Source organism: Lepus europaeus, chromosome 8 (genome assembly GCF_033115175.1).
Source record: "Lepus europaeus isolate LE1 chromosome 8, mLepTim1.pri, whole genome shotgun sequence".
Taxonomy (NCBI): domain Eukaryota; kingdom Metazoa; phylum Chordata; class Mammalia; order Lagomorpha; family Leporidae; genus Lepus; species Lepus europaeus.
In genome coordinates, this window is record NC_084834.1 from 75,213,085 (window position 1) to 75,237,389 (window position 24,305).

At 43.0% G+C, this 24,305-nt stretch overlaps 1 protein-coding gene across 3 annotated transcripts in view; it reads left to right on the forward strand.

Moving 5' to 3' along the window:
• The first annotated feature begins 5,370 nt into the window (after positions 1-5,370).
• SLC39A8 (solute carrier family 39 member 8) overlaps positions 5,371-24,305 on the forward strand; it is an 85,038-nt gene continuing 66,103 nt past the window's right edge. The window contains exons 1-2 of one of the 3 annotated variants that reach the window (XM_062199818.1): positions 5,371-5,572; positions 6,361-6,841. In XM_062199818.1, coding sequence (XP_062055802.1) covers positions 6,623-6,841 — 219 coding nt within the window. In that variant the 5' untranslated portion in view covers positions 5,371-5,572; positions 6,361-6,622. Of the gene's footprint in view, positions 5,573-5,743; positions 5,916-6,182; positions 6,202-6,360; positions 6,842-24,305 lie in introns of those variants that run through there. The other 2 variants (XM_062199817.1, XM_062199819.1) reach the window with 2 other exon arrangements.

Sequence of the window (24,305 nt, forward strand, 5' to 3'; positions counted from 1 at the left end):
GGCAACTCATGACTAGAGCCTAGGGAGATTACTGACGCCATGAACAGGAGTGTCAAATTGTTAAATCAGCAACAGGAGTCACTGTGTACTTACACCCCATGCGGGATCTGTCCCTAATGTGTCGTCTAAAGCCAAGTGATGCTATGACTGGTACTGAAACAGTATTTTTATACTTTGCGTTTCTGTGTGGGCGCAGACTGATGAGGTCTTTGCTAATTATATACTGAAGTGATCTTCTGTATATAAAGAGAATTGGAAATGAAAAAAAAAAAAAACAACCTGGTGTTAAAATGGAAATGGCACAGAAAATTAATTATTTTGAAAAAAAAAATTATGTTGGATCTCTGTCTTTAATGTGCTGTAAATTGCTATTTTATGCTATAATTAGTAATCCAATGGTAGTTTTTTCACTTGATGTTGCTATATGGGCAAAATGTTGAAATCTTTACCTAATATATACTAAATTGATCTTCTGTATACAAAGAGAATTGAAAATGAATCTTTACATGAATGGAAGGGGAAAGGGAGCGGGAGGGGGGAGGGTTGCGGGCGGGAGGGAAGTTATGGGAGGGGGGAAGCCATTGTAACCCACAAGCTATACTTTGGAAATTTATATTCATTAAATAAAAGTTAAAAAAAAAAAAAGATACTCCAAACCTTTGTTACAGTAAGTGTACACATGCACACACACACACACACACTTTGGCTTACATTTTTTATAACATATCCTGCTTCTTATTTTTTCCATTAATTTATTCATTATATTTCCATGCAACACCTATAAGGTTTCCAAGTACTTCTAGGAATATCATAAAATATTTAACGATTTATAAAGCATAAATACCATGGTAGGTAATGCATGTGAGCAGAGCTGAATGAAAGCAGGAGTATTGGTTCATTAGGAAAGGGTGGAAGAGAAGGGATGAAGACAAGGAGCTAGAACAGAGGTCAGTGTAATTTCCAGTTTTTATTTCCCCCTCAATTAAATAATTGATTCATAATTGCATCATAATTGTACAGGATAAGAATCTCTAATCTCACAACCTGAAATTCAAAATGCTCCAAAACCCAAGTTTTTTAAGAGACATAGATACAATTACACAGCAGAAAATTCCATACCATGAAACTTTGTTTCATGCAAAAATTATTAAAAATATTGTATGAAATGGTCTTAGACTATGTGAATAGGTGAATATGAAACACACATGTGAATAAGGTGAATACAAAACATGCATTTTGTGTTTAGACTTAGCTCCTATCATCAAGATATCTTACAATACATTTGCAAATATGCCAAAATCCTCTCCCCCCAAAAAAATCCCAAATCAGAAACACTTCTGATCTCACATATTTCAGATGAGATATACTCAATCTGCACTATCCTTAAGAAATTGATTAATGTTGGGGCTGGCACTGTGGCTTACTGGGTAAAGCTGCTGCCTGTAGTGGTGGCATCCCATATGGGAGCTGGTTCGAGTCCTGGCTGCTCCACTTTTGATCCAGCTCTCTGCCATGACCTGGGAAAGCAGTAGAAAATGGCCCAAGTCCTTGGGTCCCTGCACCCATGTGGGAAACCTAGAAAAACTCCTGGCTCCTGGCTTCTGATCAGCTCAGCTCTGGCCATTTCAGCCACCTCCAGAGTGAACCAGTGGATGAAAGACTCCCTTTTCTCTCTCTCTCTCTCTCTCTTTGCTTCTCTTTAACTCTGCCTTTCACATAAATAAGTAAATCTTAAAAACAAAAAGGAGTTGATTAGTGCTTCTTTTGTGGGGATAAAATGGAAAGAGACAGGTTTGGGCTTAAATGTGTTACTTTACTATGTCACTTAATTTCGCTGAGTGTTCTTCTCCAAAATAAGACTGCATTAAACTTTTTGATGTTATCTATAGTTCTTTCTAGTTTTGATTAGTGCTTTAATATCCTGGGAAAAAAAAAACCTTAAGAATTTTGTTGGGTATAAAGCAGTCTTTGCTCTACAATATTTTTAGTGGATCTTGTCCCTTTCCCATTGGCAGTTTGGTAGGCCAGTTACCAGAACCCATTAACCTCCCATCTTAGCTGATGATAGTATCTATATTCTGTTTTATAGTTGATAAAGTATTTCATGAATCTTTTCTTACCTGATTTTCGGGTATCAATGATGTAAACTGAGCAGATATTATTATTATTATTATTATTTTTTTGACAGGCAGAGTGGACAGTGAGAGAGAGAGACAGAGAGAAAGGTCTTCCTTTTGCCATTGGTTCACCCTCCAATGGCCACTGCGGCCGGCACACCGCACTGATCTGAAGGCAGGAGCCAGGTGCTTATCCTGGTCTCCCATGGGGTGCAGGGCCCAAGCACTTGGGCCATCCTCCACTGCACTCCCTGGCCACAGCACAGAGTTGGCCTGGAAGAGGGGCAACCGGGACAGAATCTGGCGTCCTGACAGGGACTAGAACCCAGTGTGCCAGCGCCGCAAGGCGGAAGATTAGCCTATTGAGCTGTGGTGCCGGCCCAGATATTATTTTAATACCTATTTTATACATTAAGGATGAACTTCAGAAAAGCCTTGCAGAAATCTGATCCTACTTATATATTATTATCCCTAGCACTGATGGCTGAACAGACCTACATGATCCAGATAGAGTCATTATCTTGTTCTTGTTTGAAAGATTTAAGCATGACATATTAGCAACAATAAAGATTGAATGTTATTTGATACTAGTAATATAGGAGAAGAGGGGTATAAATTCACTGAGATACTTAGTGCAGTAGATCATAAATAATCTTTTGGAGCATCAGTGGATGAAGACTTTTGTTTTTTAAAGAACTTTTCTTTCTTTGAGAGGCAGAGGGAGAGAGGGAGAGAGAGACAGAAACAGCACTCACTTGCTGTTTCACTCCCTAAATGGCCATAATAGCCAAGGTTGGACCAGGCTGAAGCCAGGAGTCAGTGACTCTCCATCTAGGTTCTTAGATAGCAAGGAACCATTTGAACCATCATTGTTGCTTCCCAGGGTTTGCATTAGAAAGGAGGTGGGGTCAAGAGTTGGAACTGGGTATGGAACTTAGGTATTCTCTATTGGATGCTGGTGTCTTAACCGGCATGTGAACCACCAGGCTGGACAGCTGCTCCCATGAAAGCGTTTTTGACCCAGTGGGAATTTGGGACTTCCCTCCACTTGTGCCAGACCCTGCTTTTCTGCCCTTCGGTCTCCAGTTCCAAGAAGTCTCTTGCAGCTCTCTCAGGACTTCTTACTTTGCATTTCCCTTCCTGAATGTGTCCCCACATCTAGTCTTTCTCTCATTGTTCTGCTTTCCTTCAAGCTCAAGGGTTACCTGCTCTGAATTATTTGCTCACTGTCATCTAAAGACTTAGGTGCTCCCCTCTCTCTCCACTGCAACCTCTAAAACTGCCACAACAGTGCTCTCACTTCTCTCTAACCTTAGAGAGGTTAGAGAGGCTTCTTGGAGATAAAATAAGGTGTAGTTTTCCATTCTTGTATTTCCAGGCAGCATAACTAATGTAAATGCTGAAAATGAGTAATGATTAAAATTAACAAGATTGCATTTTAGCAAAATGCTAGTTTTCAATACATTTGCTTGTATGAACTTTTCTTCTTCCTTCTTAATATTCTGTTTAATTTTTATTGTTGCTATTTTGAAAAGATTTACTTACATATTAAAAGCCAGAGCAACAGAGAGAGTGAGGAAGAGAGAGAGAGAGAGAGAGAGAGAGAGAGAGAGAGAGATCTTCCATTCTCTGGTTCACTCTGCAAATACCCATAACAGCCATGGCTGTGCCAGGCCAAAACCAAGAACCAGAAACTCTAGTTGGGTTTCCTATGTGTGTGGCAGGGGTCCAAGTTTTGGACTAACCTCTGCTGCCTTCCCAGGCACATTAGCCTGAAGCAGAGCAGCCAGCACCAGAACCCATGCTCTGACATGGGATGCCGGCATCCTAGACAAAAACTGCAAGTACAGTAACACAATCTTTTCCTCCCGAGCCATCTGAGAGACACAGTTTGCTGATGTGAAGCAAGCTTTATTATCCCAGAATAATTTTTTTTTTTGACAGGCAGAGTGGACAGTGAGAGAGAGAGACAGAGAGAAAGGTCTTCCTTTGCCATTGGTTCACCCTCCAATGGCCGCCGCGGCTAGCGCGCTGCGGCTGGCGCACCGCGCTGATACGAAGGCAGGAGCCAGGTGCTTATCCTGGTCTCCCATGGGGTGCAGGGCCCAAGGACTTGGGCCATCCTCCACTGCACTCCCTGGCCACAGCAGAGAGCTGGCCTGGAAAGGGGCAACCGGGACAGAATCCGGCGTCCTGACCGGGACTAGATCCCAGTGTGCTGGCGCCGCAAGGCGGAGGATTAGCCCAGTGATCCCAGAATAATTTAATATGTACTTCCTACATTCTTTGATCATTTCCTGGCTTTATTTCAGATTTATCCTGATCTTTGCCTTCCCAGCGCTGGAATCAGCCTCTTTTCAGGGAGTCCTGGCCCAGTTCAGTAGAGAATAGTATGTATAGGCCAAATTCTGTGCCCTGGCCATGCTCAGTGCTGTTATGCCCGTGTTGTTCTCAGCCTTCTCTGCAGACGGAGCCAAGCATTATTTATGATCCTGTTCCCATCCTGGAAATCACTCATACATACTGATGTCTCCAATTCCAACCCAACAGCACGAAGCTCACTCTACCTTTCTCCCTCTCCATATTTGCACTCCCTTTCCTGACAATGAGAAAACTGGTGCCTACAATCATTAATATATTTGCTTACCTAATGATTTTCCTTATATGAAATCTCTATCTGCTGCCAACTCCTCCCCACTAATTCCACACTTCCCCCCTTGGACTCTTACCTGGCTGGCTGCCCTCCTCCCTGTATACTGAGGATATTTTAGCTACTGCTCTACAGGTCGCCCTCCTTCCCCCGGGTCTAACTTCTCCGTTGTGCCAACCAGATCCCATCCTTCTGGAATCTTCCCTCCTCATCTCTGTGGCGTTTACATTCCTCCCGGGAGAAGGAGAGCACTTCCTCTTTCCCATCTCCGTGTCTGGACTGAGTGTCTCTTCAATGTGCTGCTGTAGGAAGGCTGAGCACTGACCCCACAGAAGTCAAGAGCAGCACTTTGCATTCCAGTTGTCCTTAGCCATGGAAAGCAGAGCACCGTTCCAATTTTTTTTTTTTTTATTTTTCTGGACAATTTATCTACCAGACACAACCTTTGTTCCCAAACACTGCATTCGCATTACACAAACCTGTTGACCTCACACCTAAGCCAGCTTGTCTTGAACCCTCCTCGGAACAAATAAACATTGCTTCTGATCAGCGGATATCCTGAGCGGGGTCAGGAAAAGCCTTCCCCGGGCAGTGCTGGGTCAGCTTAGCTGGCCCCCACGCCACAGATTTGGTTTCCTCTTTCTCCTCTGATTTTTAAGAAGCGAGACTAAAAGGCAGTTCCTGTTAATCTCTTAGATAATGGGACCAGCACCAGACTCTATACAGGAAGCTCGACTCAGCAAGGTAACAAAGAGGCGGATCTTCACCTAGACCCACAAAGAGGGCTCTGGACCCCGACATGAAGGTAACCCTTGTGTGAAGGTGGGGAGTGAGCGGCTGAGGCTGGGAGGGACCGGCACAGGCAAAGGGGGTAGGCTTGGTGCGCCCCGGGGACTGTGTCTCCACAGGCTGCGGAGGCGGGGACCCGCCCTCCTCCCCTTATCTGCAAAGGGCGCAAGGGCCGGGCGCAGGAGTTGCACAGCGGACTTGCCTGAGATAAAGGAGCAGAGCGAGAGAGTCGGAGGGTGAGGGGAGAAAGCAGAGAGAGCAAGAGCAAGAGCAAGAGCAAGCAAGTTGTGGAGGGCGCTGTTGACCCCAGTTAGACCCACAGAGAAAGCCGCACGAGAGGAGCGTCAGAAACAGAAAAGGTGAGAGGCTAGGGAGTCCCTGCCAGTCACTTGCCAAGCCCAAAGAGATCCGGGGACAATGGGGTGAGTCTCATCCAGACGCCCAAACCCCCGGCCTCCCGAGGGGCCGCTAGCTGCAGCTGCTAGGAGTCCACGCGTCTCCCTGCTCCTAAGTGTGCTGCGGAAGGAACGCAGTGTGGAGACAGGAAGGGGCGGCGGGGAGCTGCAGCTAGTGTGCTTTTAGCTCTTCCTAAGCAGTGGCGTGGCTTGCCGCTTCACATCCGGGAGGAGCACGTGTCATCACACAGTAAGCAAATCCTGGGGCTTTTGCAAACCCGGCTCCGGGGCAGCTGGCCCCATGCCCGGTCCGCCGTCCGAAGGCTCCGGCCACGCAGTGCTCCTGGGACTGGCCAGCTGGTGGCCCAGTGGCCTTTATCTCTGTCCCCCTTTGTCCCCTTTATCTCAGGTTCTCCAGGAGGCCCCCAGGGTGGGGGTGGGCCCACTCTGCCTATCACTCCCCTGCTGCGCTGTCACTTCAATGCCCCGAAGGTCGCGAGCTGCTGCTGTGTGGAAGGCGGTGGAGGACCAGGGGTGCCCCGCGCCACGGCTGACTCCAACAAGCACCGCCGCCTGATCCGTGCGCCCTAGGGCTCGGCCCCCGCTGTGCCCGCGAACGACCCAGTGCGCGTCAGCCCGAAGCGGGAACTCAGGGGGCAGCCCCGGCCAGGATGGCTCCCGGCGAGGCGGTGGCCAGGCTCCTGCTGCTGGCGGCCACAGGCATTGGAGGGGCGGCCGAAGGGCCCCGGCTGGACTTCAGTGAGGATGTGCTGAGCCTGTTCGGTGCAAATGGGAGCCTGTCGCCGGAGCAGCTTGGGCGCCTGCTGGAGGAGCTGGGAGCCGCCCCTGGTGAGGGCGCCCCGGAGCCTGGCCCGCTGCACTTCAACCAGGTAAGGTCGGCGGCCTTGCTGCGCTGTGGGTGTCCCTCTTGTTTGTGAACCGCTGTTATTTGGGACAAGTGCAGGAGAAAGACTTGAATCAGGTGCTTCCTGTCGCTCAGTTGCTTGGTTTTCACCAGACTGGACTGGTGTTCATGGAATCTCACAAAATTTGCGTTTTATGTTTAGTGAGTGGAGAGGCCAGGCGCTTGTGGTGTTGATTGTTAGAGGAAAGTTTATGAAGTTGTTGAGGGCGGGAAGCCACTGAAACAGCTTTTTAGCTAGGAGCCATGTACTCAAATCTTCCCTGAATGATTGTGGCTTCCAGGCTTCCTACAAAATCAGCAAGAAGGAAGAAATCGCATGCTATTCTGGTTAACAGCTAACCCTGGTGGGTAACAACCGCTATTTAAAACAAGACATAATGTCCTGCTGGCTCCTGTATACGTTACCTGACGCGTGTAGGACAGAAGGGCCTCTTGTCTGGATGGGGAATCCGAGGCAGCGTTGAGCCCAAGTCCGTGGCAGACTGGGTTTAGAGGGTGAGTTTTTGATCATCAGTCAGGTCACGTGTTTGATTTTAGTAATTATTCAAAGAAAAAAAAATACATTCTCTTCCATATACCCAGGGTTATCTAGGCATTTGGCTATACCTTGGACTCAAGGGCAATCAGACTGTCTAGGAGCAATTATAGATCCTATCTGTGGGTAAACATAAAAGTCAAATTTCAAAACAGGAAGATAGGGATTTCTTAGTATTTCCATAATGTTCTATGATTGGACATTTCTTGAAATTGCAAAGAAGACAACTGTGGTTTCTTCAATCTACCCAAACCACCCTTTTGAAAACTCACCTAACTCAGTGCTCTGATTTCCCCCCTTCTGCTCCTTAGCCATTGATAACTGGTGTTGAATAGCAGAATGCAGTATGTTCCATATTGTCTGTCACTTTGGGCAATGTTAATTTGTTACACAAAAGTTTTGTCATTCCAGATGTTTGTGAAGTACTCCGAACTGTACTCCACTCTTGGAAACTGGGCATTTCCCAATGGATCTGACTTTGGAATACAGTTCAGGAAAATTTAATTAGATAATTCTTTTGGCTAACGTTATAGGTAGATATAATGATATCTTATGTCAATTAAAATATACAGTAGTCCATGGGGTATCAGAGGCTATCTCTCTTTGAGCTGGAAGGGTCTTGCAGTCCTCTTATGTATGTTCTATAGTAAACTGTTTGGAGTTCTGGTTCTGATCACGGTATTATATTTCATTTAATGTCTGAGAAAGGATACATTGAAAAATTTACAGTGTCCATGTATTATATTGATGTTTTAGAAAAAATTCAAGTAACTTCCCAAGTTTTTTCTGGCTAGTTCCATTCCCTTCTTTTTCAAGTAAGGGGAACAGCTGAGCTGACTCCAGTACATCTGGGTAAGGTGTAGTCATGTGCTTGCTAAGATGCAGAGGGACTTGAAGCTGCGTATCTGTAGCCCACACGCTGGCTGTTTTGACGTAAATGATCACCTTATCTTGCAGACTGGAAGTGTTGTAGAATTTTAAAAGGGCAGAAGACCCTCAAGCCACTCTTGCAAAGACAATGAAAAATATGCCTAAATTATTTAAACAAATTGGTACGTGTACTAGCAGTATGATTCTCAGTTTATTAGCAGATAGGATGCTGCAATAGGAAATTATATGTATGTTATACCTGTTTCTCATTCTCAGGTTTACATATTTAACCACCCTCATAATGGCCTTTGTGGGCATCAAAAAGAGACAGGAAGAAGCCTATAATTGTCTCGGAACAAAAGAGCAGTCAAGGAAAACTTACCACGTAATCAGGCTTTAATAAACATCTATTTGATGTTCTAAAATATCCTAATGAAAACAACAATCATGGGTTAAATGATGACAAATGAAAAGCCAACCTAGAAGAATCCATTAATTTGCTGGTAATTGGTGGACTTGAGCCAAAGCATTCATGTATGGTCCAGTATGTCATCAAACAATGTGGAGTAAAATTTAAGGCTGTTAGTGTCTCCATACCTTAAAGAATGCACCTTCCGTTTCCTCACTTGGAACACAGTAGAATAAACAATGTTCTGTTTGATTGTTCTGACATTAAAAAAGGTTAAGAAAATAAGATTTGTTTCTATGGGCCAGAAATTTCAAGGACATTCCAGAAGATGTACCTACAAATGACAGTGTTCTTTTGCTTCTCTCAGGTGATAGACTACTGAACTCTGGAGGTTAGGCAATTTTATAAGATTTTTCTAATATATTTTTAAGCAATCCTAGGTACTATTTATTAACTTGTTGCTTTGGGAAACCAAAATGGTCTAAGTTCAAACTTGAGACAATAGAACAATTCAGTTTTCCTTTTTCTTATAGCTGCTGAGGGTACAAAGAGTTAGTATAACAGGCAACCCAAACAACAGAGAAGAGGGAGCCCTTTTAGCCAAGTGGATCTCTGGGGCTCCACGGGTGTGTAGAGGTCTGATCTATTCAGTGGGGATCCTAGAATACACAGGGCCCCCATGTCTGACTACCTCTGGGTTAGCGATCTAGGGAATTTAAGAATGGCCCCATGGCTGCCTTTGGCTTGTTCAGATGGTCCTTTCTCATTCTCCAAATGTTCCCCTTCCTTCACATTGTCTTCTCAAAAGCTTCCTTCCAGGTTCTTATGATAAGACACTGGGTAAAAATTCTTGTAAAGGCAAAGAACATCATTCTCCAGATTTTCCCAGTAAGCTGTTGGGAATGCCTCCATTCAGATAATCAGGCTTGAAGGAATGTTTGTGGGGTGCCGGATGTGTGGGAGTGAGTAGTAGGTTGAAGTGAGAAGTGACCTTTGTGTCACGCTGACACTCACTCAACCTTCAACTTTTGTTTGTCTTTCCTCCTAACTCTTTTGAAAAATGATCTTGCAGCTCATCTCCTGCATTATGTTTTTTTTTTTCTTTCACATGCCTACTATTATTTGGTTGCCAGAGTCTTGTTTTAAACCTTTCGCAATTTATTTTAAGTATTCCTAAAGCAATACAGTTCTCTCTCTCTCTCTCTCTCTCTCAATGATTTTAATCATTTGAACATCAGAGAGAAGGAAAGAAAGGGAGGGAGAGAGAGAGAGAGAGGAAGGGAAGGGGGAGAGAGAGAATCTTTCATCTTTTGGTTCACGTCCCAGATGGCTTCAATGGCTAGGGCTGAACCAGACTGAAGCCAGGAACCAGGTTCTCTCCCATGGGTGGCAGGGGCCCAAACACTTGGGCCATCTTCTGCTGCCTTTCTAAGGCCATTAGCAGGGAGCTGAATTGGAAGTGAAGGAGCCGGGACTCAAACCAATGCCCATATGGGATGCTGGTGTTGCAGGTGGTAGCTTTACCCGCTGCGCCACAGCGCCTGCTCCCAAGTATTCTCTTCTTTGAAAAATTGTATAAACTATCTTTTCACTGGTGAAGTCTAAATCCTGAGCCTGGCATTCAAGGTTCTGTTGCCCCTGTGCCATCCTGCCTTTCCAGACCTGGTACCCACCAATGAAGCTATTTGTTCTTCCATTAATTCATTTTCTGCACACTTTTGCTTACCCAGTTTTAGGTCATTATTGTTCTTGAACCCTTCATGCCTCTGACTGGAGTGGTTTTTTTTTTTTTTTTTTTTTTTTTTAAGATTTTTAAAATTTATTTGAAAGAGTTACAGAGAGAGGTAGAGACTCCCCAGAACTCCCCAGATGGCTGCAACGGCTGTAGCTTCACCAATCCAAAGCAAGGAGCCAGGAGCCTTTTCCAGGTCTCCCACGTGGGTGCAGGGGCCCAAGGAATTGGGCCATCGTCTACTGCTATCCCAGGCCATAGCAGAGAGCTGGATCGGAAGAGGAGCAGCCGGCGCCCATATAGGATGCCAGTGCTTCAGGCTGGGATGTTAACCTGCGGCACCACAGCGCCGGCCCCTGGAGTGTTGTTCTTTTCGCTATCAAACTCTATATTTTAATAAAACCCAATTAAAACTTGCCATAAAACACTTGTGGGACATCACAGCCAGTCCTGATTTATTTATCTCTCTATTTTCTGAATTACTGAAATATTTTTTATTATACTCATGTCACTTTATTCATGTGTCCAGAAGATATTTTGAATTACTGCCATACTCTGTTTAAGATGGTCTAAGTACAGCTGTGATCATTATCACTCATCTCATTAGAACAATCCAATCCCTTGAAGATAAACGTCAAACACTCATGTGGCTTACTAGCCCATTTATGATCTAGTTCCTGTATTGTTCTCAAACCTCACCTTGTACCACTGATGCAGTCTTCCTGGACTGCTTATGGTGTCTGCTTCTCCATATGTACCTGCTATGCTCAGGCAACAGTGCAGGCATGATTTCTTTGCAGAAGAATTGACCCTCTCAGAAGTTTAGCAGGAGTCCCTTTTAGTGATCCTGTATTAATTGGTGCCTATGTAATCATAATATAACATAATTTAATATATACTGTAATCACATTATAACATGCAAATGATTTTATATGTATTAAATTTTTCTTTTTTTTTTTAAAGATTTTATTTATTTAAGAGGTAGAATTATAGATAGAGAGGAGGAGAGACAGAAAGGTCTTCTGCCTCTGATTCACTCCCCAAGTGATTGCAATGGCTGGGGTTGGGGCCAGTCTGAGGGTAGGAGCCAGGAGCTTCTTCTGGGTCTCCCACACAGGTGCATCCTGCACTGTTTTCCCAGGCCATAAGCAGAGAGCTGGGTCAGAAGAGTAGCAGCTGGGATACGAAGTGGTGCCTATATGGGATGCGGGCACTACTGGCAGAGGCTTAGCCTACTACGCTATAGCGCTGGCCTCTGTATTGCAATTTTTTATTTACATGGCTATACCCCTGGCTGCCTCCCTCTCCATCCCCAAAATATTTTAAACAAGTTGAAGACAATGGCCTAACTCATCTATCTTGGGAGTAGTGTGGTGCCTGGGTCATACCATGTATTCATGAAATAAATCTTTGAATAAATGAATGAAGATTGTTTAAAATGAGTGAGATCTTTTGGGGCTCATATGACTTGATGGTTTATTAGAGAAAGTATGACATATACATACATACCCATAATGCACAATAGAATGATTTAGGGCTAATTTAAGAATCACAAATGTAGGATGCTATCAGACTTGTGTTTTCATAAAATTAATCTGACATAGGAGTGTGGAACGTGGTAGAGTGGGTCACCAATGAAGCTAGGGAGGCAGCTGCAGTAGACTGCATGGGTTGTGATGACCACTTAAACCGGGAGAAAATCAGAAGATAAAATAAAACTGCCTCCAGAACCTTCTGAAAGAGCAGGCATGGACCAAGGGTATGCAGAAGACCCCCAGAACAGATGTTATATCCTTCAGCCTTTTTTTTTTTTTTTTAAGATTTATTTATTTATTTGAAAGAGCGACAGAGAGGCAGAGGCAGAGAAAGAGAGGGAGGTCTTCCATCTGCTGGTTCACTCCCCAAATGGCCACAGTGGCCAGACCTGGGCCAATCCAAAGCCAGGAGCCAGAAGCTTCTTCCAGGTCTCCCACATGGGTACGGGGGCCCAAGAACTTGAGCCATCTTTTACTGCCTTCCCAGGCCATAGCAAGAGCTGGATTGGAAGTGGAGCAGCCAGGTCCACTATGGGATGCCGGCACTCAGGCAGCGGTTTCACCTGCTAGGCCAGGAGCGCAGGCCCTTCCTTCAACCTTTTACCTCTGGCAGTCATTTAGGTATTATTTGATCTTCTACTTCTTTGTCTTCTGGCCTTGTTATGCCAGAGGGAGAGGCAGTGAGGGAACTTTTGGCTCCTATTCATGGGTCGCCAGGCTGGTGGTGTATAGCAAACAGATGACGTGTGTGTGCGTGTGTGTGTGTGTGGTGTGTGTGTATTGTTTGTTGTCAGCTATTAAATCTTTTTTATGAGATGGGGCTATAACAGAGTAGACAAGGGAGGTTCTTGGAAGCACTGACTGTGGACAGAGGAGATAAAGAGAATCTGCTTTTTTTTTTGCTTTTATGTGCTGAGAAACGCTAAGGGTTAACTAGTAGGAATGTGTTCCAGCCTGATGGTTCAGGTGAGTACCTGGAAGGCTGAGTCAGCAGGGTGAGGTTGTGCTTGGGTTTCTACTCAAGTAACTTCTAAGACAATAGCCTTGTTCCAGTTGATCTATTACTCTCATGCAGGCTGTGTGCAGTGTGTTGATTGTGTTTCAGGGTTTGGGGTTAATAAGGACACTCATGCTTGACTTGACTGTAATGTCAAGCGATTAATTTGCTTTGATGTCAGGTGTGATTGGAATCCATATAGGAAAACACTTTAAATTGTTTTCAATTTAACCCCTAAATTTGCATACTTAACTACTATTCTGAGTCACATGGACCTTTTTGTAGATAATGCAAATAATTAGAGCTAAGATTTATGAATCAATTATTATATGACATACCTTTTTTATCCAGTTGTACTGTGGTATTTAATAAATCAATCTATAGAGAAAAAAGTCCCATTATTACCTACATTTTATGCACAAGAAAAATGTAGCACAGAGAAGTTTAGCAGCTGGACCAATGTCATGAAGTAAGGGCAGTCTTAAACACTGTACTGTCATTATAGTCTAGGAAACAGTATTTCTCTACCCACAGAGACCATTATCTCAGATGTTGTAAACCAGACAGAGGTTACTAATGGTTGAATACTCGTCTGGCACGTTGCGCGGCTGCAGTGGCCAGTGATGATGACTGGTCCTTGTTCTCAGAGACCTTTTGATAGCGTTAGGACATAAGATGGAAACCTGTGCGAAGCAAGCATGCAAGGCAACACTATAGTAATCCCTGAAGCATCCACTGGAAGGCATCACAAGTTCATGTATGATTGCCAAGTGAATATAGGCTGAGAGTCATTTTGGCTTGGAAATGCCTCCTGAAAGAGATAAAAATCAGTCAATTTTGCCTACCTGGTTGGTTTTTTTAAACTACAAGTTGATTGAATATATTTTTCTACCAAATGTCTTTGTACTGTTAATTACAAGATGGTTTTCCTGGGAGTTGTCAACATTCTCTTTAATAGGATGAGTTTTTTTTTATTTCTTTTTTTAAGAGACTTATTTATTTGAGAGGCAGAGTTACAGAGAAGCAGAGGGAGAGAGACAGAGACACAGAGGTCTTCCATCTGCTGGTTCACTCTCCAAATGGCTGCATTGGCTGGAGTGGGGCCAATCTGAAGCCAGGAGCCTGGAGTTTCTTCCAGGTCTCCCACTTGGATGCAGGGGCCCAAGTACTGGGGCCATCTTCCTCTGCTTTCTCAGGTGCATTAACAGGGAGCTGCATTGGAAGTGAAGTGATCCTGGCACTGCAGGCAGCAGCTTTACCCACTACTCCACAGGCCCCTATTTTTTATTTCTTATATGATGCTTTTTGCCCACCAGAGATTATATATTAAACAACAGTAGTTCTCTCGTCTATAGAAAGAGTTTGTATGCGAGGAAGACAACTACACAGGTATCTTGAAAAATTAATGCAAAATGGAATTAAAAGATGTATTTATTTTGGTGCAAAAATTCGAAATTAGTACATAGGAAGGGTCTTCAAAAAGTTCGTAGAAAGCGCATATTATGTAAAAAATCATGCGTGGGTTTTGAAGTTTTCTGCATGAAAAATAACACGTTTTATTTCCATTTTCCATGAACTCTTTGAAGTGCCTTCCTATGTATAGTGGGAAAACTTTCAGTCTAATTATCACTCTGGAAGTTTCTGCTAATGAGTTCTTTCTCTCTTCTGGCGGTTTAGCATGGAAATCATACTTTAACATTCCTGTGAAATAACCAAATTCCTGACTGCTCTACACTGGAGAAAGAGGTTGGTGTGCAGGTGCTGGGGAATGACTTGATGCAAGGATGGGGGAGTAGGGGAGCTGAATACTTTAACAAAGTCCCTAACTCTGACCATAGGCATACAGGCAAGACATTGGGCCCAGGAGGGAGTTCTAACTTTCTCCTGCACTCACCAGGAGACGGGGAGGTAAATTTCTTTCCTCAATTGGTCTAAATGCAGAAAGTAGGGTCCCTGGGTGGGATTTTGCCTGTGTCATGGTTTCCATGGTTCAGGCTGTATTTCTGTTTCCTGATTATAGCCATCTTGGGAGTTATTGAGGAGCAGGGATTTAGTTTCAACATCATAAATTCCCATTGCTTTTCTACTGAGGCTATAGTTTCAAGGGGTTGCTTTTAAATTTAACATACTATTGAATTCTTTGCATTATCAGTTTCTTTTTGTGACAGTAGGAGTTAGGGTAGGAAAAGGGGAATACAAAGAGAAATGGAAAGTAAAGCCTGAGGTTGACAATTGTGGACTTTCCACAGGGAAAATAAAAGCAACCCCTAGTGCCTGGCAATAAGACTTTGCAAGTTATTTGTATTCAGGGTGATGTTTCCTCAAGGGGTATGCACCTTTGAGTAACAACAGCCAGAGTTAGGGTCATTTACAATACAACTTAGTAAAGGGAAGAGAGAGAATGTTACCAGATTTTAGGCAATCTTAGTAACTATGTTGTTTTCAGAGTTTTCCCATTTCTTTCTCCAAATAACAGTAGATTCCTGCTGGTAATTGAAGCTAATTAATTTATTCTCACACTATTCCCAGTTGTCTGTTTCAGTTGCCAAATGGGTTTTCTGAGACTTGAGATTTGCTTTATAAGGAAGTGAAACTATCATTGAATTACCTGTGTGATGATGGGATTTGGGAACCTTGAAAACCTTCAGAATGGAGCCTTGTTTAATTTGGTTTCTGTCTGTTTCCAAAGATCCTCTGTTGTTTTTCTTGGCCTGAAGTTTAAGAACAAAAACAAAAATCTGTGAATTGAGATCAAAGGTGTTAACCTGAAAAGTATAATGATGCCTTCAAAGTCCAAATATTTAACACCTCGACTTTTTCATTTAATACCTAACTGAGTAATTGGAGAAAAAAAAAATCAAGTGAGCATTGATAAGGCCTCTAAGGATTTAGTTCTGTGAACTGAGTTAAAAAATAACCCAGAATTGTCATCAGTTTACTTAGTGAGTTTTTTAGATCTTTAACCACAAAGTAGAGAGTACAGCATAATGGTGAATAATTTTGCCTCTGCAGTCAGACCCACTTGGGCTGAAATTTTAATTCTGTCACTTGTTAGTTGGGGAGTCATGGACAAGTAACATGACTGCTTTCATTCTTAGTTTACACATCTGTGGGTGAAGAAATGGGCCTTACACATAGGATGGTTGTTTGAACTAAAATATAAACAGAGGCCGGCGCTGCAGCTCACTAGGCTAATCTTCCACCTGCGGCACTGGCACCCCGGGTTCTAGTCCTGGTTGGGGTGCCAGATTGTGTCCCGGTTGCTCCTCTTCCAGTCCAGCTCTCTTCTGTGGCCCGGGAAGGCAGTGGAGGATGGCCCAAGTGCTTGGGCCCTGCACCCTCATGGGAGACCAGGAGGAAGCACCTGGCTCCTGGCTTCGGATCGATGCAGCGCACTGGCTGTAGGGGCCATTTGGGGGGTGAACCAATGGAAGGAAGACCTTTCTCTCTGTCTCTCTCTCTCACTGTCTAACTCTGCCTGTCCAAAATATATATATATATATATATATATATATATAAGCTGAATGATTACACTGATGGAGCATTGACTGTATTCCGTGCACTTATAAATTTAGTTTACATGTACTAACTCAACAAAATGTAATATTTTTCATTACCTGTATTACTTTGATTAACAAATAATTAAAAAGACAGTGTATGTAAACCACTTACCCTGGCTCAAATTACGTGCTCAGTACCCAGTTATTATCACAAAACTTATGTACTTTTTGTAGCTATATTATCCCTAGCAAAATTGACCTGAACACCTTAGGGTCAATCAACTTACCCAAGAAAGCAAAGCTATAAAAAGATAGAAAGAATGAATTAAATAAAAAGTTCATTGAGAAATAAGTCAGTTTAGTGATGCTGGTTTAAGTCCTAGTTTCCATGGTGATTCTCACCTCAGTGAAAGCTTTTAACATATGTTTCTGTTTCCCTTTCGTCAAGCACTGGTAATAAATTCCAGACAACATAACCCTTAGGTATAGAGACTGATACAATAATTGGAGTATTTCAGTGCACATAGAAATTATTCTCTTCTCTGTAGAGAACTTCTAAGCTGTATTTAATAGTTGGCTCTGTTTTGTTATTTTGGTCCAAAATTTATATCATTACTGAAATGTGAATGGTGGGGAGTCTATGTTATACTTCTTGAAATTGACAGCATTATGATTTTAAATTTAGGTTTATTTCTGAATATAGGTAAACCTCCATGTGTTTTGAAAGCCAAATAGCCAGGACCCTCGTTGTTGGTGAGCCCTGTTAGCTGGAAAGAGAACAGGGGCCATTTTGGTGTAACTGGGAGGAGAGTTGTGTTTCTACAGGGTCATGAAAAGAGAAGGTTAGTTCAAACTTTGTGTGAAAATAACATTGGTAGGTTTATTCTGACTGGGTAACACATCATGCTTTATAGACATAACTGATCACATGTGCTACTCAACAGACTCCTTTGTGAAGAGATGTGTGATATCCAGAGACTTCGGAATTGAGTTTGACTATGAAATCATGGTGCTCTACAGTTTGTTTAGGAACAGAGTCCTCACAATTTAGGTGCATCCTTTGGTCACCACATTTCCACATATTAATGTGAAGAGTTAGACACTGGCTGTGTCGCTAGTCCTGGGCTCAAGGCCGTTGAAGTAAATTTACTGTTGAAGTAAATGGGCAGGGCATTCACAGTAGCAGAGGAAGCAGGTCCTGTCTTAATAAGAACAATAGCTAACTTTTATGGAGTGTTTCTTGTGTGCCAGGCATTGTGCTCAGTGCTTCCTCATACGAAATTCTCTTTGTCATCCTAATCCCAGAGTAACTGCTCTTGCTATTCCCATGAGAAGTCCCAGGGGTAGATGGGTTAAATAACTCACAGTGAGTCAGATACCTCACAAGTGGTAGAGGGAGGGTTCCGCTCCGGGTGCCAGGAATTACCTGTGCTCATGCACTGTTGCTTTGCAAGATGAAGAATGTCATTCCACAGAGGGCTGCCTTATGTTTTCCAAAAAGCTGTGGGCTTGGATGTCAAGGTAGAATGGATGCCAGTTTTGTGAAGCCAGTGGAAACTGGACAGTCATTTGAAGGAGGAAGGAAATTTTTCTTCTCCTTCTGAAGGTCTTCCTGCAATAATTAGGTTAAGTTTGAAGTCTGATATTAATTCCTCTTACAAACTGTTTTCCAACCTTACAAAGTTATTTCCTGATTAGGGATACTTGATACTCAGGACAAAACGCTGTAAGAGAAATTAGGACATATCAGGTTCCCTAGAAACTGAGGCACAAATCAGTCATTTGGAAAAATTCAGACCAAGTGCTCACATTTGTATGAGAGATGAGACATTTCAATTTGGAGTGCTTGGTTCTTTCCTCTGTGCTGATTTAAAGCAGATGTATTTTAATGAGTCTAGTGCACTGTGAATCCCCTGAGAGTCCCATGGACTTGGTGCCTCCCGTTCTGTGTGTAATTGGACTGTGGAAGTATAGGAATGCTTGTTCTATTTTCTCACTTCCCAGTCACCTCTCATCTTGTGATCCAGCTGCTCCCACCACTTCCTTGAAATTATTCTACTCAAGGTCACTGAGTACCTTTTAAACAATGGTTAAATACAATGGGAGCGTTTGCAGCCTTACCTCTTGGTTAACTTTGAAGGTGTTGATTACACCCTAATTTCCTTGCACAGCTTGCAGCTGTATCTGCTGTTTCTCCCATCTTCCTGGCTGCTCTGTTTCAAATTCCTTTGCTCATTCTTTAAATATTACTGTCTTTCTAGGTTCTGTCTCAAGCCTGCTTTCTTTTAATTTTCTACACTCCGTGCAAATTCAACCTGCTCTCTGATCGTGACTACCTATTTGAAGATGTTTTCTCTGTGAGTTGGCTTGGTTCAGATTTCTTTCTTGAAATTCAGCCTTGCACACCCAGCTGCTTGTCTATTGTTACCTCCTCCCCAGCTCAACAGATCTAAGCCTGTTCCAGATAGAACTCAATTCCATCTCTTTCGCCATCAGCACTTAGGCTAATCCAGTTTTGCCTATATCATTGATAAGGATCGCCATTTGCTGGCTGACTTAAGCTGAGAAACTGGATAGTATTCCTGACTTCTGTGTCTCTCCTTACTCCTCTCCCACCTTCTAGCCTACTCCCCATGATATCTACTGCACTAGAGTCCTGCTATAGTAACTTCCATTTAATCTTTCTAAATCCCAGGATCCTCTTCGAGTAATGAGGAAAATGTGTACCTACTTCATGGGATTGTAGGGGAGGTGAAGTCAGATCGCATGTCTAGCCCTTCTGCCTTGTGTCTGGTGTGCAGTTACTGCTCAATAAATGTTCATGATGTTGCTGCTATCGCCTTCTGCATCCAGTCTTGCCTGGTGTTTCTCCCCATCCTTCACATTTCTACCGGACTTCTATTTCTCATGTGCAAAACTGACCCAGTCGCCGTCCTCGATAGCTTCCCATTGCTGTCAGAATGAAGTCTCAATTTCTTGCCCAGGTGTTTGTGACCCTGCAGCCTCTGCTCCCGCTCCTCTATTTCCCCACCCTTATTTCTCTTGTTCCTTTACATCTGATTTTTAGATGTTGTTTTCCCCAGGAAGCCTTTGACTGTAAGCTGGGTTAATTACACTGGCTTCCCATTCAAGGCTCTCACCCTAGCGCTTACCAGGGTATGCTGCAGTTGTTTATGCTTTTATCTAAACCCTGTCTGGAGAAATATGGAAAATTTGTAAGGTGGAGGCCTGGCAGAATCTAGCATAGAGATGGTATTCAGGAAATATTTGTTGAATGAATAAGTGCTTGATAAATAACTCTAGCCTGTTGAATGGGCATTTGGCCTAGTGGTTAAGATATGGGTTAACACATCCATGTCCCATATCAGTGTCCTGGGTTCTGTTTCTGGCTTTAGCTTCTGACTCTAGTTTACTGCTAGTGCAGACCCTAGGAGGCAGCTGTGATTGGATTCTTATCACTCATGTGGGAGACCTGGATTGCATTCCTGACTTCAGCTTTGGGCTAGGCACTGGGGAGTGAAGCAGCATATGGGAGCAACCTCCCCCGAACTCCTTCTTCCACACATTCTTTCTATCATGCAAATAAATATTGAAAGAAAGGGCCAATGTTGTGTAGCAGGTAAAGCTGCTCTCTGCAATGCTGCATCCCATGTGGACGCTGGTTCACATTCTGAGCGCTCCACTTCAGATCTAGATAGGGAAAGCAGGGGAAGATGGCCCAAGTACTTGGGCCCCTGCCACTCTTGTGGGAAACCTGAAAGAAGCTCCTGGCTCCTGGCTTAGGCCTGGCTCAGCCCTGGCCATTGCAGCCATCTAGATGGTGGACCAGCAGATAGAAGATCTCTCTTTCTCTCTCTCACTCTCTCTGTGTGTGTGCGTGTGTGTCTGTCCCTCTCTGTCGGTAACCAAGACTTTCAAATAAATAAATAAATATTTTTTTTAAAGAAAATCTTAAAAAAAATCATTGTAAAAAAAAAAAGAAAATCTTATGTTCAATAAATTTTATAACAACACAACGAGGTTAGTTAGGTCAACCTAGTGGCTCATATAAATTAACCAATGATTCTTTTCTTTGATGCAGACACATGAATTTTGAAAATAGCATTAAAGAAGTGATGTGTTAAAGTTTAACCTATATGTTGTCTGAATAGAAGGATATAGTGAATTTTTTGTTACTTGATTTTCTCAATTTTACAGGATTTCCCACTCACTTATTTCCTTCATAGCATATAGCTGTACTTTTCAGGGCAACTTGGAAAACCTGGTGCCAGTATTAGCTTACTAGTAGTGGAAGCACCATACCACAATGATTCTGGGAAAGTTCATAGGATGAGCAGAAGAACTTGTGATTGTGAAACTTGATTCCTCCGAGATCCTGATACACGACTCTCAGGTTGTTGATTCATAGTTCTCAAAAGTATATTCATACTGTTGATAGTGTCTCATTTAGTTTTATCCACCCCCTTTCCTTAATCTATCAAAGTAGTGAATGTTTATACACTGAATAAAACCTGTCTAAAGCCTTGAGGGAAGTTGAAGAAGGTATAGAAAGGAAGAAGTCCATTCTTTGTAGAAGTTATGACCTTATTAAAGAGTCGTCTATTTCATGAGCAAATAGTCACACCAGGAAGCACTCCCTAAGTGTTAAACAAGTACCATGGGTCCAGGAGGCTGGAGAGGAAGGGGTAAGTGAAACAATATGAGGGAATTTCTGAAAGTCCACAGGAAATATGTATTATGAAAAAACTACGCATGGGTTTCACAATTCTTTTTGCACCCAAATAAACCTATCTTTTTTTTTTTCACGATTTATTTATTTATTTGAAAGGCAGAGTTAAAGGCAGAAGCAGAGAGAGAGAGAGGTCTTCCATCTGCTGGTTTACTCCCTAGATGGCCACAAAGGTTGTAGCTAAGCCGATCCAAAGCCAAGAGCCAGAGTTCCTCCAGGTCTCTCATGTGGGTACAGGGGCCCAAGGACTTGTGCTATCTTCTACAGCTATCCCAGGCCATAGCGGAGAGCTGGATTGGAAGTGGAACAGCTGGGTCTCATACCGGCACCCATATGTGATGCCAGCGCTACAGGCCAGGCGTTAACCCACTGCACCACAGCACTGGTTCCAGTTCAGAAGCTCTTTGGTTAAGTGGCGTATGGGGGCTTGTCTGTGTGTCATTGTTGTGTGCTAGATTCTCAAACTTTTTGTTCTCAAGACTCATTAGTACTTGCAAAAATTATTGTGGGCCCCAAAGAGCCTTAGTATATGTGATTTGTACCTATAATATTTATCAATGTCAGAAACTATAAATTAATATTTAATAAAATAAAATTAGAAATTAATGTTGATAAAATTTAAAATGTTTATTTAATTTATTAAGTGTAATAATACTAATACACCCACCCCTGGTTAACATTTAAAATGAAAAAAACTGAATTTTACATAACCAAAAAATAGTGAGAATAACATTGTTTTCCATTTTTTGCAAATCTCTTTAATATCTAACTTATTAGAAGATGCTGAGATTCTCATGTATGCTTCTGCGTTCAATCTTTGGCAACCTCTGGAGACCCCACAGAAGACTGAGAGTAAAAAAGAAACATGGAGTGTCCGTACTACTCTGAATATAATTTTGATCTTTAAGATTCTCTGCTAGGGTCTTGGCAACCCCCATGAGTTCCTGGAGCATGCTGTGAAACCCACCGTGCATGGTCTTGTGGTTGCGTCTGAGATAGACAAGGCCAGTCTCTCTCACCTCTATGCAGAGGTGAGGTGGCTTTGAAGGATGAGCTCATTCCTTGTGGGATCTCTGTGGAGGAAGGGAGGCTTGACCTTGACACTTAGTCCCTGGAGGCACTGAGCGGGAAGTCCTCGGTGAGCAGCAAAGCAAAAAGGCATCTTGTTCTTGGCAGCAGTTGGGAGAAAGCCTTTGGGATGAGCTCACAGGTAATGGAAAGTAGGGCGGCCCCTGCCACCTGGAGGCAGGGCAGGGTAGGGAGAGCAAGAATTCACCGAGTGTGCTCTGATACCGCTGCAGGCCTTTGGGGCAGAAAAGGCCTTGGGAAACTGTGGAAAAGGACTGGGCTTTGGAAGCTGCCAGCCTGTATGATCAAGTCAGAAAACATCGTCAGCATCTTTTAAAAAGCATGTTGTAGTTCTTAACATATCTTGATTTTAGTAAAATAAAAAAAAAACTCCCGCTTATCTTGCATTTAACGGAAGCTAGAAAAGTGATAAAAATCAGAATTTAATTTTTTATTTTTCTAAATGAAATAGGAAGTCAAGTACATTGTTTAAAACTTTGGCCTATTTAGAGAGATATAAGGAAACAAAAATAAAAATCACCTGTAATTCACCACCTAGCAACAAACACTATTAACTCCTTACTATATTTAACCTTAGTTACCGAAGTGCTGCATTCCATGCAAATTGTTTCAAAATAGTCTTTTTCTCCCTTACCAATGTTTGATGAAGCAAGACATTTTCCTCTTTTAACAATGTATCTAGGAAAGACTCTTTTCATCTCTTTTTCAGGAAGAGTTTGAGTGATTATGAGTGTGTATGTGTGTGTTTGTGTGTATGTGTGAGAATTCATTAGTGAATGTGAATGTGAGTGTGCATGAGAGTCTGAGTGTGTGATAGTATGAGTGTGCATGAGTGTATGTGAATGTTAATGTGTATGTTATGTGAGTGTGTGAGTATATGTGTGGGTATGTGATATTTGTGTGTTTAAGTGCTGTGCACACGTGTGTGTGTGTATGTGTGTGTGGGGTGTCTATGTGGCTGGTGGGAATACATTAGCACCTGGGAGGCTTCTGTAACAAAACCTGAGGGAGATTTAATCTGGTGCAAACAGAGTTGGGATCCCTTGATGAGCCACCTCTTTACCCTAGAGATAATCCAGAGTCGTCTTTGTTGTTGAAACCTTAAAAGAATTCAGCCTTCTACTTTGATAAGATAATAATGAGTAAGCTTTGAAAACATGGCTGGCGCCATGGCTCACTAGGCTAGTCATCCGCCTTGCGGCGCTGGCACACCGGGTTCTAGTCCCGGTCGGGGCACCGATCCTGTCCCGGTTGCCCCTTTTCCAGGCCAGCTCTCTGCTGTGGCCCGGGAGTGCAGTGGAGGATGGCCCAAGTGCTTGGGCCCTGCACTTCATGGGAGACCAGGATAAGCACCTGGCTCCTGCCATCGGATCAGCGTGGTGCGCCGGCCACAGCGGCCATTGGAGGGTGAACCAATGGCAAAGGAAGACCTTTCTCTCTGTCTCTCTCTCTCACTGTCCCCTCTGCCTGTAAAAAAAAAAAAAAAAAAAAAAAAAAAAAAGAAAACAAATTTAAGAGGGAAAAGCTTCAAGAGAAGCTTCAAGAGAAGGTTGGTAGAGGGCGATTTGGCTCATATACAAAATGAATACAAAATGAACAGCCACCGGGGAGGGTAGGACATGACACTGGAGTTGCCTGTAACAGAGCTTAGGTAGTCACAGCAGTAACCAGTCTGGAAGTGACTTCCTCAGACACTCTCGCTTTCCTCACTCCTGTTGTGAGAGTGGAGCATTTAAATCACCAATCTCACAACGTTGCTCAGTGACCCCCCGAGAGGATAAATAACTGGCACTGTTCAGTTTCAGGGGTCAGAATTGGCCTCCCTATTGTTAAGCCCAAATCACCATTTTAAATTTATATATTTAAATTGTTCTCTTGGGATCTTGGCCTGTTGCCTTAATTGAAACACTCTTAGGTGTACTTTACTTTCTGCATTTGTTTTCTTTTACTTTTTCATAGTTTTTTTCGGTTATTACTATGAACTTAAACCAATTTTACAATTAGTTAAGCAATTCTGGGAAGACAGAGTGGGA